We start from the raw sequence: 16,868 nt of genomic DNA on the forward strand, positions 1-16,868 counted from the left end.
CTTTGAGTTTATTAGGCAGCCTCATTTTTGGTGCTGCTGATCAACGAGGTTAGCAGTCCAGTCGTTGCATGCCTGGCCCCATTTAGCACATCCGTGGCACGGATGCGCAGCGGACAAGCACAGCAGGCGTGCCACTGGCATGCTTAAGGCAAGCCTGTCTGCGCCCATCTATAACCTGAACGGGTCCAGGGCCAAGAAACCCTGGTCTTGCTCAATCAGACGGTCATCTGAACAACTTAAGGCATTCCGACCGGTTTGTTTGAAAGGCTGCCAGACCTCCTTAGACACTGGGTTAAGCCCTCTCCTATGTACCTGCTGCTCTTTCTCTGTGAAGTTGGATGACTTTGGTTATCCTGAAGCAATGGAAAATGCTGACTTGATCCACAGTGGAACTTCCCCTAGGAGCAGAAGCAGTAGGAATGTTTTTTGCTTTTAGAGTCTTAACTGTCGCTCCATACCCAGGCATCAGCAACATTTATTCCATTTCCTCTGGGAAAAATTACCCAACGTGGTGTTTTTAACGGGGACATGGTTTAATGAGGCTTCTTTAATAGATGCAATTGCCACTATCCCTCCAACTATATGATTATGAGAAGAGATAGACAGAATAAGGTGGGAGGTGGCATTGCTATTATCTTCAGAGATGAATTTAAATGCAAATTTGAAGAACTCCCCATCCCTGATTAACAGTATGGAGTAAGGCCCAATATCTATTCCTGTGTTAAAACGAGGCCCAGTGGTGATTGGCCAGAACTAAAGATTCTCAGATTCTGCCAGATCCAAAGTTGGCAGCTTACTTCACCCAGATTCTTGCTTGGAATACTTGCACGGTTTTGTTTTAAAATTGGACTTCGGGACATTGTTAAACATGTTTACACAGGTGCACAATCAGGGCTAAGAAGTTTTAATATTACTTACTTATAGACCAAGACTCTTGGGACCCTACAAAAATTCAGTTTGTGACCCACCAGTGGACCCTGACCTAAAGTTGGGGAAATGCTGCTACACTTTACTCTTATGCTCTTGCACCACGGCCAACTCCAGCCTAAATTGCCTCTATGCTGCAGGTCTTGCGTGTCTGGGGAATTAAATATTGCCTTTCAGTTCTATTAAGTCCTTGGCATCTCGTGCAGAACTACCAAAAATCCTTATCCAGCACTCTACAGTTTCCCTGGGGCGTCCCACAAGGGTCTGCCTTATCTCCCATACTCTTTATCATATTCAAACAACCTTTAGCAAATGCACTAAATTCCATGAACACTCTTTTTCAAATGTATGCAGATGACACACAACTTTAACTGAATATCACCTCCCCTGAACATTTCACCTCACTCAATTCTACCCTGACAAATACTCAAAACTGGCTAACTGAGAACCATCTACTGCTCAACACCTCCAAAACTGAATTCCTTCTCTTATCTCTGCGTAATCACACCCCCAAGATAGACCGCTGGTTGAAACTCCTCACAGCCTTCAACTGCTTTCCTCATATCATTGATTTAGCCAAATCTCTCGGAATCACCCTAGACACAAACCTGAAGAATCATATCAGTAAGGTATGCAAGATGACCTCATGTAGGTGTTCAAGTGCTTGTTTTACCAAGGCTAGACAATGGCAGTGCTACCATCTGTGGCCTTCCCAAATATACCTTGGCACCACTAAGAATTTCCTTGAATGCCGCAGCCAGGCTGATTACAGGTACAAAGAGAAATGCTCACATTTCCCCACCGCTAAAATCCCTCAATTGTTTGCCATCTGAATCAAGAGTACAACTAAAGATTGCCTGCATGACTCACAAAGCCCTCAATCCCAATACCCCCGTTATCTGGCGCAAAAGCTAGAACTATCAGGAGGGGGCAGACCATTAAGAAGTGCAAACTCTTTCCTTTTGAAATCAAAGATTTTCCGCAAAAAGAGAATGTAGCACAGAGCTTTCTCAGGTTCCGCCCCAAAGATATGGAACTCTCTCCCAACGGAAGTCTGCAGAATCTCATCAACAGCTTCTTTCAAAAATGAAGTGAAAATAATCCTTATGAATAAGCTCTTGCCTTAAATGACCATGGCTTGTCTGTCTCACTCACCGCCCTTGGATTAACTACTATACGAGTCTATCACTTCTGAAGCACAGAGTTGTTTGGTTATACTACCATGTTATGTTTGTTCTTCTCCTAGCACTCTTTTTTTATTATCTAAATGTGATGTTATTTGATACCACCTCTTTACTGATCCTTGCATGCATTCTCAAACTATTTTTATTTCCCCCTATCGTATCTCCGACATTACAAATTGTGAAGCCCATCTGGATCTTGCTCGCGCTATACAAAACTTTATAAATAAATAAACTAGAAGCCTCAACAGCAAACTTGCCCGTATCCCATTTGAAAGACAGCACTTCCCATAATAAAACAATTATAATTTCCCCATCTCACACAAAAAACTGGAATCTAGGCTCTTAAATACATAGCGTTCTTAAGATTCACCTCAATATTGCAATTGTAAGTGTGATTATTAAATACCAAGATAATAGTTTACACTGTACTGTGATAGGAACTGGCTGCATATATGCATTACTGAAATCTAGACAAAATCCTATGGCTCTCATAAGTATAAAAGGCTAAGCCAACCCACATATTATCAACAGTTGCGATCAGCTGCTGACATAGGTCTCTGCAGCAAAGGCAATCTATACCATGCAACCTTTCCCAAAGAAGTGAAAGTAGCTAATGTTGATGGAAAGTCACTAAAGATCTAAGCCTGGCACAAGCTGGTTAAACTTATGGTTAAAGGATCAGGACCTCAGAATTCTTCCAGACAAACCCAATCCTGTCTCGGTTCTATCAATACCTTGGTTTGATCTTCATCGGTTAAAGAATCCTCAGATGTCTGTGGAGAGCTGCCTTGGGAGCTGCTTCTCTGTATCTCAGTTGCCATCTCAGATGGAGTGCCCTCAGATGCCAGGCCCCTTGGGGCTCCATTTCTACTGTTGCTGGGCTCTTCTATTCGGCCGTGGAGGCTGACGCGGCAGCGGCTGTCCTGAGACAACTCTACAAACTTTTCCAGAGCACTGAAGAAGTCAATGCGGTCTGTGCCTGGCTCAGCCTGGTCACTCTGACAGTCGGGGGAGATCAGTTCTGGAGAAGCTGGTAACTCCTGCAGGCGGGAGGCCAGCTCCTCCATTGGCAATAGGTGGCACTCCACATCGTTCTTTAGTGCATCCTTCTCAACATCTTCTACCCTCAGCTCAAGCAGGTCTGTGTCCATAGAAAACGAGTCTGCAGTTAGACTAAGGGCATCACAGCTGGGTTCCGGTCGGCAGTTGTCCAGGAAGAGCTGTGAATCATTCAGGCAGCAGCCAACTGGGCAACCATTGATGGTGTTGAGGTTCAAGATGTCCTCGAGCTGCCCAGCGTTGAGGTCTCGGCCCATGATCTCGAGACTTGTATGGCCTTTGGTGCACACATCCACCATGATAGCATCCTCATGGTTTTGTGGCTCTGGTCGTGAGAAGGCATGGTTCATGTCCGAGCACCGCATGTCCGTTAGCTGCTCTGCTGAAGAAGTGATGTCCTTCCGGCTCAGCTCCATCCCAGTCTTGCAGATTGGCTCATGGTGGTCGGAAAGGTCGCTGTCAGAGTGTGAGCGCCAGAGCTTGTTGTGTCGCTGCTTACTGAAAAAAAGTAATAAAGTTTATTAAAGCCATGCTTCTAAACACAATGAGAGATTCAAAACAACTGATAAGACACCTGCACAGTTAGGACTAGCTTCTACTACATTCAGCTGCGATGTTGAATCCATAAACCAAGAAATGCAGCCTCATAAGACCATGCTCTTCTTTATTCTTGAAGATTTCTCAATGTGTCTAACATGGATTTAAGGACTGAGCGCATAACTAATCGCACAACGAGTCTAGTAGCCCCTGTATATCATGGACTAGTTCCTGCTGAGCCTTTTAGACCATTAAGGATGACATACTCAATGTAGAAGTATGGCAGATTGAAAAGGATAGCAGTGATGTCACCCATCTCAGTAGCCAAGCAGCCATGTTCTGCATCGGCTGAAATTGCTTTCATGCAATTAAGCCATTTCATTTCTGGTGAGGATAGTTCATCCAATTTTATTTTTTCTTTGCATTCTGATGATTGCAATACTGCATTTACAAGGCAAGAAACAAAACGAAAAAAACTAAATGCAAAAAAACAGTTAATCTACCCACATGAGACACAGTAGTTGAGAACAGTATACAGCGCTGTTCTTTGGGCACAAAGACAACGCCCATTTCTCTACCTTTCATTTGCGAGTCAGAAGAGGAGGCAGAGCAAAACATTTCACACAGAGGACATGCATGCCAACAGCACAAGGTCCACAGACCAGCATTACGCAGGCAAGTGCAGATGAGGCCCTAGCAACCTGTCTTTTAAAGCATCCAAAAAGAACCTGAAAGAAAACGTATCTTAAATGACCCACAAACTTGTACTCTAGCAACCAAGCTGTTCACTTTTGAACCAGAAAACAACACACGCGCCACTGCCGAGAAAAGCAATTGACAAACAAGGATAAGTCTAAGTGGATGTTTAGAATGAAGCATAAACAACCGGCAAAATCATTTGGCAACTAGGAATTTATTCCTCTTTCAAAAATCATTTTTGTTATTAGAAACACATTGTTTTTTAGTGCATGGAAAAAACGACAATTTTTTATATATATATGTACAGTGAACAAAAATAACATAAGAAACTATTTACACACTCCCAACATACATGGCCTTCCAATCATACAAAACACATGCATACACAATAATCAGTAAAACAATGCAAACAACAACTAGATACAACAAGGAAAAAAGAGAAAAAAGAACATGAAACCACGTATCGGTCATCAATCAGTTGGATGAATCCCTTGGCGTTTTTTAGATATTTCTAAAGTCTTTTCAACTTAATCTCTGAACGAGAGTCCACTTAATAGAAAGGTGGTGCACAAACTTGCTTGTAACGCAAAAGATGCAGACCAGATACGTGGGAAAGGTGGTCGACGCGTTTCGAACCCTTATGATTGATGGGGTTCTCCTCAGGACCTACACTGGTTCTGTGGAAACAATCAGAAATGGGGTGCTTAGTGCAACAAACTAGTTGGGAATGAGAGACACTCCCCCTGAGTGCGACCAAAGCCTACCTTTAGCTATTGAACCAGAATAACCAAATTCAAAACTGGAAAGATTAAGGCAGAGATATTTCAAAGGTTTCACCGTGGAGTGCATACAGGGGCTGTGAAAAGAAGAAATAAAACAAGCGCGCTTAGTTTCAAACCTGCAAAACGCCTTCTAAGTGGGAAGCGCTTTGGGGAGTGATTACCTGCACTAACGTCGGCGGCTGTCTTGACGTCTAGTCCATGCTTCTCATTTTGTCGCGGAGCGGGCTTGTTTTTTCGCCTCTGCTTAGCTGTCAAAAAGAGGGACCGGCGGTTAGGTTTGTGATGAGGCTTGCATAGTTGGATCAAGACGGACATCGTATGAATTACGTACCGGGTTGGGCAACGGGTCCTTCGTCCTCGGAGTCGTGCTGCAGAATGAATCAGAGCTGCAGAGCGGTCAGGACTGGTACTTCCTGGTTGGTGTGGCTCTCAGAGACTTCTGGGACTTGTAGTTCACTCCAGATGGGAGTGACAGTAGAGACTGTATTCTCGTGGACTATTAACCTGAGCGGGTCAAGTGTTGGTTTTGTAGATCTCTGACATCTCATTTAACCCTCGCAAGGCGGTGTTAAACTTCATTATCAGTAACGCCTCCCGTTGGGCTAATTTGGCATCCAAATCACCGCCCCTTGGATCTTTTTCAATTTTGACGACATTTTTAGTTTTGCAATTTGTAAATGTGTCGTACCATTCTTCAGAAGAATGGTATGCGTCACCACCTTTTGCCCAGCAGCAAATCAATATAAAAAATTGATTCTGTCCAATTGGCATCTACTCAAAAACCTGCATGAAGATCTATCAGCCCCGCCGTTGTTTGCATTCAAAAAAGAAAAAAGCATAGCTAACCACATCATAAGGGCTGCCCTCCCGTCGGTCAAAGCGCCTACACTACAAAGCCTCTTTGGACTACCTCCCACCAAAGGCCACCATAAATGCGGAACATGCATATGCTGCAATGAAACCATTGAGGACTCCGTCTTCACATTTGAAAACATCCATTGGAAGCACGACACATTTACAAATTGCAAAACTAAAAATGTCGTCTATGCAATCGTCTGCCCGTGCCCTTTGGTTTACATAGGCAAGACCACACAAGAAGTGAGGAGCAGGATCACTCAGCACAAATCCCGGATAAGGAGAGGAGTAGAAAATGCCCCATTAGTCAACCACTGGACAAATATGAAACATAAGCAGTCCGACCTAAGATGGACAGTTTTGTCCAAAATTGAAAAAGATCCAAGGGGCGGCGATTTGGATGCCAAATTAGCCCAACGGGAGGCGTTACTGATAATGAAGTTTAACACCGCCTTGCGAGGGTTAAATGAGATGTCAGAGATCTACAAAACCAACACTTGACCCGCTCAGGTTAATAGTCCACGAGAATACAGTCTCTACTGTCACTCCCATCTGGAGTGAACTACAAGTCCCAGAAGTCTCTGAGAGCCACACCAACCAGAAAGTACCAGTCCTGACCGCTCTGCAGCTCTGATTCATTCTGCAGCACGACTCCGAGGACGAAGGACCCGTTGCCCAACCCGGTACGTAATTCATACGATGTCCGTCTTGATCCAACTATGCAAGCCTCATCACAAACCTAACCGCCGGTCCCTCTTTTTGACAGCGAAGCAGAGGCGAAAAAACAAGCCCGCTCCGCGACAAAATGAGAAGCATGGACTAGACGTCAAGACAGCCGCCGACGTTAGTGCAGGTAATCACTCCCCAAAGCGCTTCCCACTTAGAAGGCGTTTTGCAGGTTTGAAACTAAGCGCGCTTGTTTTATTTCTTCTTTTCACAGCCCCTGTATGCACTCCACGGTGAAACCTTTGAAATATCTCTGCCTTGATCTTTCCAGTTTTGAATTTGGTTATTCTGGTTCAATAGCTAAAGGTAGGCTTTGGTCGCACTCAGGGGGAGTGTCTCTCATTCCCAACTAGTTTGTTGCACTAAGCACCCCATTTCTGATTGTTTCCACAGAACCAGTGTAGGTCCTGAGGAGAACCCCATCAATCATAAGGGTTCGAAACGCGTCGACCACCTTTCCCACGTATCTGGTCTGCATCTTTTGCGTTACAAGCAAGTTTGTGCACCACCTTTCTATTAAGTGGACTCTTGTTCAGAGATTAAGTTGAAAAGACTTTAGAAATATCTAAAAAACGCCAAGGGATTCATCCAACTGATTGATGACCGATACGTGGTTTCATGTTCTTTTTTTCTCTTTTTTCCTTGTTGTATCTAGTTGTTGTTTGCATTGTTTTACTGATTATTGTGTATGCATGTGTTTTGTATGATTGGAAGGCCATGTATGTTGGGAGTGTGTAAATAGTTTCTTATATGTTATTTTTGTTCACTGTACATATATATATAAAAAATTGTCGTTTTTTCCATGCACTAAAAAACAATGTGTTTCTAATAACAAAAATGATTTTTGAAAGAGGAATAAATTCCTAGTTGCCAGGAATGATTTTGCAGGTTGTTTATGCTTCATTCTAAACATCCACTTAGACTTATCCTTGTTTGTCAATTGCTTTTCTCAGCAGTGGCGCTTGTGTTGTTTTCTAGTTCAGTTTGGCTCAGCCGCGCTGAGTAACGAGTCAAGACCCTATGGTGTTTCACTTTTGAACCATGGCATTCAAATTCGAACATTAGCTTTTCCACTTTATCAAGCACAACTCTTTCGCGTGTTTAGGGGAAGTGCTTTTCGAGTTCTGAATGTAACTTAGCAGGAGAGACAATCAAAGAAGTGGAAGCCAGTGGGAAAATTCTGTTCCTGGTACTGATAATACCCAACTCACGAGCATGTCACAACTCATGTGCTGCCAGAGAGCGTCAAACGAGTCACGCTGCTTTTCTATATTAACAATTGCGCGTGTTGCCACGAGGTCAAGCCACCGATAAAGTGTGGGTAAGATATACCCACACACAAAAAGCAGCCTCTTAAACCCCTTCTCCATCCACTTTTACAAATGCAGAAGAAGCAACGTGTAAATTACGGATTGCGTTCCAAATATCCTGCACTTCCATTCATCTCCACCAGGAGGAGCACACACCATACTCCCAAATCAACACCCAGCAACAACGTGCAAGCTAGCTCTTTCTTTGGCAGCACAAAGCAGAAACGTCAAACCAAAACAATTCTTGGTAGCCAGAGGTCATCACTGCAGTAAGGGAGCACTGGATAGACAACTTGACAGCAAGTATCCAAAGAAAGGAAACGCGCCTGGCTTTCAGGCACCACATTTTCCATTCTAATACAGGGAAGTGAATGATCGCTTATAAGTATGCCCTTGACAGTCAAAGAAAGGCCGCTTGCCATTTAGAGGTTAATCCCCTCCTGCATCATGTTTTCCTGCTCCAGGCGAGAGCTCAAGTCAAAGGCCTTTCCTGATGGTCGACTAAGAAGCTACCCGGTCTGTGCCCGGGTCGTGCATGCATGGCACCTCACACAGTAAAGCAGGTCACGGCAGTCCAGGGGCATCCATTTTGGCAGAAGCGTGTGCCCTCCGCGCCTGGCGTAGCTGGCAGTGCGCTGCGCTTCTGGGAATTGGCTCCTTGGTGCCCTGAGGGCATTATTACCTCACCCGCCTTCAGCAGGGGCTCAGTTACTCGCGCAGGTACAAAGGGCGCGAGCAGTCACGTACACACTCCGACAGCTTTTGTTGCACGCTCTTCCTGCCCAACCCTTCCCGGGCGTCTACGGGCCAGCAACAGAAGACACAAGAAGCCAGGAGCACGGTGTACAGAGAACGGGATGAAAGGCGGAGCGACAGCTTCTTGCAGCCTTGGCCCACAACTCCACCAGGCTCATTTAATCAATCGAAGATGAATGAGAAGTTGAATCGGGGTCAGTAAGCATTCCCACCTGTGGCCTACAGATGGAACAGAGACTTGTGAAACAGGGTCATTTACCCACAGGGCTATCTTACTTGCTGAATTCAGAAGCATGTTCTAGCTCCACAGCCAGGAGAAAGGAAGAGGACTATTTACAGCAGCACCTTACCCGACAGTCTCGTCCACATCGTCTCGAGTCTGGCCAAAACTCCACAATTATCATACTGCGTATGTGCAATCAAATGCTTCTAAGAATCATTTGTATAATAAATTCTCATTTCTAGAGTTTTTGCGTTTTAAATAATCTCATGCTTAAGAAGTCTGGAATATAGTATAGAAATTCAACCTTAAGGTTACCGTTTGCATAAACTGCAATATGGAGTATGCTTTGCACAACACCACGTACGTCACAACCCTCGGGCGCTATGCCTAGGTGGTGTCTCCTGCAGCATGCATATGGTGTCATTGGAAGAAGTTCCTGCCGCTGCAGGACTGGAATCTTTCGCTCCTTTATTCTTAACTTTCCCACACCTGCTCGCACATTTGCGCACCCGATCTCGCTCTTCATACAGCCTTTTCTTTCTGAACTTGTTCATTTCCAAGTAGGCTCTGAACAGCATCGTGACAGTGTGTTCTTTGCCATCAATTCTTCTTGGAATCCCAAGCAAGCTCCGACAATGATGGACACCGCCCAAGGCCTGGTACATCCTTCTCAAATGTCTCCAAGGTGACAACTCTGATGTACCAGATTATGTACAGAAAGCTGAGCCACGCGTGGTGTGAGCTGGCTTCCAAACCTTCGCGCCGTAGGTCCCAATTGCAAAGGATATTGATGGTCCCTGCACAACAGACTCCTACAGCAATCAAGAAATACCAACATCAAACACAGCAAAGCAGACACAAAGCCTACTACGTCATGAGGCAAACCAATGTTCAGAAAATGAGGCTGTTATTGACTGGCTCGTATGGCCGAAAATATTAAAAACAAAAAGCATAACTTCTAGGAATGGGACATACACGTAAAACAAAAAATTCTGATTCTGCTCATGGTTACATTGGAGAAAGTGACATGCCTGTAAGTCGAGCTTGCTGGAGGAGTGTTCTCAGCAGACTGACATGCTGGCATACCTATCTGTAGAAGTCTTCATGGAGTCGAGTTACCAAGTCCTTCTAGCCACCCACTAAACGGCTTCTAAAGGAACTGCAATTAGACAATAAAAATCTTTATACAATAAACCCAATGGACACAGCCCTTGAAAATCTGAAGTCGAATTCGGACCTGCTGCCCACAAGAAGGTGACCATAGAGATTAAGAAAGAAGCTGCCTCTCACACAAGGAAGTGCGTTGAAACCTGCAGCAGATCTGGAAGCATAGGAAGCTTTCCAACCATGCACAGAACTCGCGAGCGAGGTTCAAGCCTGTTACATACAGCGTGGATAGCTTGGATGCACCATCCTCAAGGAGCCTTGAATTACACTTCCAGTGGAATTCCAATTTAGGTTCCCTGGTCCCACAGCTGATAATTATGCACACAACCACCCAATCTACCTACAAAAGTCAACACACTCCTTGCAACTTGAGTTAAAGCAGTGCCCCGGTTTCCTGGCTCGCCTCCACGTCCCAGTCCATTTCCGCACGTCACAGGTCAACCTTGAAAGGAAGCGCCAAAGTTCCGACTGCACAGGACCCCATCGGCCCATCTGTGCACAAACAATGGTAGGCGGCAGCATTTCCGCCAGCTGGGTCTCCATCAACAGCTCCATTCCTTACACCTGCTCAGCTCAAACTACCCAAATACAAAGGATCTCGTTGGCCGCCATGTCTGCAATATGCTCTGACGGGAACTGGTGACTAAATGATAGTCAGCGAGGCCCTGGCCCTGCTCAAACAGCAGGAAGGAAGGGAGTGTTGTGGACAGCAGACGGCTGCTGCCCTACTGCTAGCAGTCGCAGACAGGAACCTATTTGGATAAGCTTTAGAGTTCAAACTTTCCGTGATGCCTAAGCAAAGATCAGAATTATTCCCAAGCCCTGTAGTTCATTCTTCTTTTGCCCTTCCGGGAAGGTTTGCAGTCACAGCCCTACGTCATGCAGTTAATGGTGGCTGGGCCATCTCGTACCTAGTAGTTTCAAATATGTTACAGGTAGACCGCATTATTGGTTCCCAGGCATGCGGCCTAGGTCTGCAAAGGCTACGCAGGACTCTAGCGCTTAGAACTCTCCAGAGGTAGAGCAGTCAAGACCTAGCTCATGGCGAACAATCTAACAGTTGATAAAGAGAACTGCCCAGTAAGAGAAATTAACTGTCAGAAAGAAATATCCCCAAATAACTGAATAATGTAAATTAAATGCTACAGAAAATCTTGACTTGTCTGTGTGTAATCTTTCCAGAGGAAAGATCCAACAGTGTCTAACTTTGTGGTACAACTTTTTTTTGCTACCCTTTCTCTAGACTGGTGAAATGAGGAAATCGTATTCGAAACAACTTAGTTCAATATTACAATTGATTTCCTTACATTACATTGCTCTTAGCGCTCTGGCAGTTGCTCCGCTCTAGGCAGTTAATGGTCACGGGTGAACTAAGAAACCAGCCCGGCGTCTCAGATCCTTATGATCCAAATCAGAGAAAGCAAGTGACCTCTGTTACTGATGTCTCAGGTGAACGGTTAGGTCTATTGATACAATGAGGCAGTCGTTGGGACTGTGGTACAACCAAGGGTGCTCCCGCTAGGATGTAATGCCAGGTCTAAGGGGAATGTTCTTCACCACTGATGTAGTAAGGGTGAATCCCCCCCAGGCTGAAGCCTCATCCAAATGCCTCAAATGCACCTTGCTGATATTATGTCCAACTTGTTAGTGCCCTCCACCCTTATGCTGTCGCGAGGCAGCTCCATGGGTCTCGAGATGCTAGTCAAGCTAGGCTCCTGAACTCGTGCTGGTTTCTCCAGACTGTAGGTGCTTGCACACTGGTTGGCAGGCGGATACGGATCAGAGACCAGGCTTAGAGTTCTCCTCCATTGAACTTAGCTGAAAAACGAAGTGGGCACCACACAGAGTCCACACATCTGAAGGTTTTGCGAGGTGCTTACACTCACAGAAGAGAAAAACAGAGTGGAGTAGCGAGTCAAAGGAAGAATCGGGTCCTTACAATTAGGTTCTTGTACTCTAGGAATTCCAGAGCATCTTCCTATGGATCAACTGTGATGTTGATACTTCTTGCCTTTCACAACATTACTTCTATGATAAGCAGCTGATACTTCTCTTGCCTTCCAGGAAATATTCACAACACTAAACTAGGCAGAGTTATTTACACTTCTCTTGGCTGCCTCTAGGCTGCACAACACATGGTTTGTTATGATTCCAGATATAGTACACAGCGCTTGACCATGTGGTTTACACTTCTCCTGACTTTAGTAAATAGCTTACATCATTACCAGTGGACTGTGTGGTATATGCTTCTGTTGGCTTACAGGATACGGTGCACGTGAACCCCAGGCCTTCAAGTTCCTGCTCCTTGCATCATACGGCGAACATTCATAAGTTTGCTTTAGGCAGTGAAGCTTGACTTTCTTGTAGAAAAGCAACCCATTTACCCATGGATACTGTTCAAACTCAAAGGCAGATCACAGTTTGTCCCTTGTAGAACCACCTAGATTCTATGTCAGGACCGGAGGCTTCAGATTATGCTAGATCTTCCTTCGCCTTATTAACATAAAGACTCCACAGCAGCTTAGGAAAAGATATAAGAACAAAAAAATGCTTTAAACATAAAGCATTGACGTAATGTTCAACAAATCAAACAACAACTCCCAAGAGTCTCTTTGCATAACAATAGTCCATAGTCCTTCCACACTGTCCATCATCACTATATAACCGGACTTCTCATCATCTTCCTCCTCTTTCTTCGCTGCTCCCGCAGCCAGATAAGTGCTTTCCTATATTTTTCCCTTTTTCATTGTGATTGATTGTCTTGTGTACGATCATTTGGGGGACTCATTGCATGGTTTATTCCCTTACAGAGTCCCCAGTTGCGGGAACGTTCTTCGTTCCTACGCGACTTTATTCCCACTTGTGTGCGGTGTGTACATAGACCGCAAGGGGGCGGCCTGTCGTCTCGCCGACCCTTCGGCGCGCCTCCGCAGTGCCAGGAGCCGCGCCGTGGAGTCTGCTTGCGCAGGAGCCAGCCCTCGCGTACCCATCTGACACCTGGTGACCCGGGTCTGTAATTTACCCACGTTGACGCCCGCTGGGGTCTGTATAGCGGCTCTGACCGCGTGAATCACCTTCGGGTGGCCTTTGTGCACCTTTACCCGAGTGTGGCCTAGCGCGCTTGAGGGGGTACGTAGACCCGGTCCCGGCGAGGAGGGTCTGCGCGCTTGGGGGTTGGTGCAGCCCACCTGCCACGTCAGTTGGCCCAAAACGTGATCGCAGCCGCTTGGCCTGCCCACATTCGAGTACTTTCTCGGTTGCCGCCCTCCTGGGTGCCCCGCATTTGCCCTTGGTTCCGAGATGGAAGGGGAATACGAAGAAGAACCCTGCCCCTATCTGCAGGATGACGAGTTTTATCAGGCGGTGGACAATTCCATCTATCGCTGCGTGACGGAGGTGGTAGGGCCCATGGAGGACCGCCTTTCCGCCCGCATCGTGGAAGAGTGCGCGAAGCTGGCAGCGGCGCATGTACCTCCGTCCCCCGAACTCCCGGGGACGTCCGGCGGGTTGCCGCCCGCCCCGAAGAGGCCTTGTAAGGAGGGGCCCTCATCGGAGGCCCAAGGCGTGGACAGGGGCGCTTTCGAGCGTCTTCGTGACGCCTTCCTGGCTAAAGCGACGGCGGTGCCCCCTGCACCCTTGGTGGACCCTAGTACTTCGGGCGACGTGACTACGGCGCCCGCCTCCCCGATCTACGACTCTCCGGACACGGATGACGACGGGGAGTCGACCCGCTCTTGGCTCCCGGCGCCTTCGGCCAAGGAGATGCCCCGGGATGAGTCGGGCATGCTGGACCCGGACGAGATTGTCCACCCCCGATCCGCGGCCTGGGCTCCGGGGGAGACGGTGGCGAAGTTTGTTGCGGGCAGACTGCGCAAGCCCCTAGAAAAGGAGGCGAGGGGTTGCCTACGTGGGGAGTGCCCTCTGCCAACTTTGGAAGGGAAAGTGGCCATGACGCCGGAATTGGACCCCAAGATGGCCACCTTCTTGGCGAAGTTTATGAAGGACCCCAGGAAAGGGATTGACCGGTCCTGGCGGGTCTGCCAGGACAAATTGTTGGATGCGGTCGGGCCCGCCACGAAGATCCTCGACATGGCGGAGGAGGCTCGAGCGAATGGCACCGCCATATCACCGGAGGTGCTCTCGAATTGGGCCCAGAGGGTGATCGTGTTCTTGGGCAACGCCAACTGTGCCCTGTCCACTGAGAGGCGGCGTTCGCTCCTGATCAAGCTGGATCCGAAGCTGGGGGACCTGGCCTCGTCGGAGGCGGGTGCTGTGGCCCAGGGTGGCCTCTTCGGCGAGCCTTTCATCCGCGAGCTGGGCAAGTTTGTGAATACGTTCACGTCGCTGGACAAGGCCCAGTCTAGCATCAAGAGGGTGTTCCACCAGCGTTTCTCTGGAGGGGCCGGTCGCGGTAGGGGCCGCGCGATCGGCCGTGGTCAGCAGACCAACAACAAGGGACAAGGCTCCGGAAGAGGTCAATACCAGACCTCGGCCAACTCCACCAACTTCTACCCCACCAGGAGACAGGGTTTTCTGTGGCAGAGGGTTCAAGAAGAACTCCGGACAGGGAAATGCCCCCGGTAAGTGTACTTTGCTTGGATCAGGTTCCGATTGGGGGGCGGCTGGCAAGCTTTTACGGGGAGTGGGAATTACTCACTGCCGATGCTTGGGTTTTGCAAACTGTAAGAGGTTTCCATATCGAGTTTTACGACCAGCCAACTCAGGCGAGGCCCCCGCGCCCGATGGTTTTTTCAGAATCCGACGCGCGATTGATAGACGGAGAGGTCTCGGACTTGCTGCGCAAGGGAGCCATCCGTCTAGCAACGAGCCACCCACATGGGTTCCTCAGCAACGTCTTCTTAGTAGACAAGACGGATGGGGGCAAGAGGCCTGTGATCAATCTCAAAGAGTTCAATGGGTGGTTGGTCTACCGTCACTTCAAGATGGAGGGGATCCACCTCCTTCGAGACGTGCTCCTCCCTCGGGATTGGATGGTGAGACTGGATCTCAAGGACGCCTACTTGGTCGTTCCCATCCACCCCCCTCATCGTCGCTTCCTACAATTCCTGTGGGACGACAAGGTGTTCGAATTCACCGCCCTGCCGTTCGGTCTTTCTTCGGCCCCGTGGTGCTTCACGAAGGTCCTCCACCCGGTGGTGGAGTTTCTCAGAAGTCAGGGGGTCCGGATGCTAGTATACTTAGACAACATCCTCCTCATGGGGCAGTGCCCGGAGGTGATTGCGGGCCAGCTGCGTCAAGCTGTCGGCCTGCTTCAGAGACTAGGGTTCGTCATCAACGGCTCCAAGTCGGTTTTGGTTCCCACTCAGCAGATCACCTTTTTGGGTTTCGTGGTGGACTCGGTGCAGGCGGTCTTGAGCCTGCCGGGTCGGAAGGTCGCGAAGATACGACACCTGTTTCGGCAGACGATCGCAAAGGATCGTACGTCACTGCGTCATATCGCCAAGGTGGTGGGCCTTCTCTCGTCCTCCATCCAGGCGATTTTCCCAGGCCCGCTGCACTACAGGGCTCTTCAGCGCTTGAAGGCGCAACATCTGCACCGTGGGATGAGTTACGATCAGTGGGTTCCCCTCACGGACGAGGTGAAGGAGGAGATGTCATGGTGGCTGTCTCACATGGAGGCATGGAATGGTCGAGCGATCTTCGGTTCGGCTCCGGACCTGATCATAGAGTCCGACGCCAGCAGGTCGGGCTGGGGCGCCCGGTGCGGGGATTTTTCCACCGGCGGCGCCTGGTCGTCAGAAGAACAACAATTGCATATCAATTGTTTGGAGCTCCTTGCGGGCTCCTTCGCAGTTCGCTGTTGGACCAAAGATTCGGTCAAGGCTTGTGTCCCGTTACGGATGGACAATATTTCGGCGGTTCGATATGTGAACCATCTAGGAGGTCCTCGTTCCCGCGCCTTGGCGGACTTGGCGAAGGACTTCTGGGATTATTGCCTGTCTCGTCACATTGCGGTGACGGCGGAGTATCTGCCAGGCCAGTGCAATCAGGTAGCGGATTGGCACTCTCGACATCTCAGGGACGCCAGCCAGTGGAAACTGGATCCGGAAGTCTTCCGGTGGCTACACTCCCTCTGGGGCCCCTTCTCGGTGGACCTCTTTGCGTCCCGTCTCGACCACCAGCTGCCGCGGTTTTACAGCTGGAGTCCGGACCCTCTAGCGGAGGCCACGGACGCGTTCTGGCAGGCTTGGAGTCGGGAACAGCCGTTTGCGTTTCCCCCGTTCTCCATGATCATGCGAACGGCGGCTCAAATACGCCGCCAGGGTGCGGAACTGGTGTTGGTTACACCGCTGTGGAGGTCTCAAGTATGGTTTCCGGTTCTTCTGGAACTTTCTTGGGATTTTCCAATCCTACTTCCCCTGTTTCCTCTGCTCCTGACGAACCCGGATCAGGAACCTCACCCTCTTGTCATGCAGAACTCTCTCCGCCTCGTGGCGTGGAGGCTCTCAGGAGACGCTGGACGCTCCCGGGCCTTTCGGGGACGGCTGAGCACTTGCTCTCCAAAGCATGGGCCGATAGTACGACGAAGCGTTACAGATCCGCTTGGCTTAAGTGGATGCGTTGGTGTTTACGAAGGGACCTAGATCCCATGGTCGCAGGCCTCGTTCCCGTGCTGAATTTC

At 48.3% G+C, this 16,868-nt stretch overlaps 1 protein-coding gene across 4 annotated transcripts in view; it reads right to left on the reverse strand.

Moving 5' to 3' along the window:
* SSH2 (slingshot protein phosphatase 2) overlaps positions 1-16,868 on the reverse strand; it is a 710,072-nt gene that overhangs the window by 7,173 nt on the left and 686,031 nt on the right. For all 4 annotated transcript variants that reach the window (XM_086955081.1, XM_086955083.1, XM_086955082.1 and 1 more), the window contains one exon: positions 2,846-3,668. In XM_086955081.1, the coding sequence (XP_086811207.1) occupies positions 2,846-3,668 (823 nt within the window). The remainder of the gene's footprint in view (positions 1-2,845; positions 3,669-16,868) is intronic.

The sequence above is a fragment of the Lissotriton vulgaris genome, chromosome 2_1 (genome assembly GCF_964263255.1).
Source record: "Lissotriton vulgaris chromosome 2_1, aLisVul1.2, whole genome shotgun sequence".
NCBI classification, from domain to species: Eukaryota; Metazoa; Chordata; class Amphibia; order Caudata; family Salamandridae; genus Lissotriton; species Lissotriton vulgaris.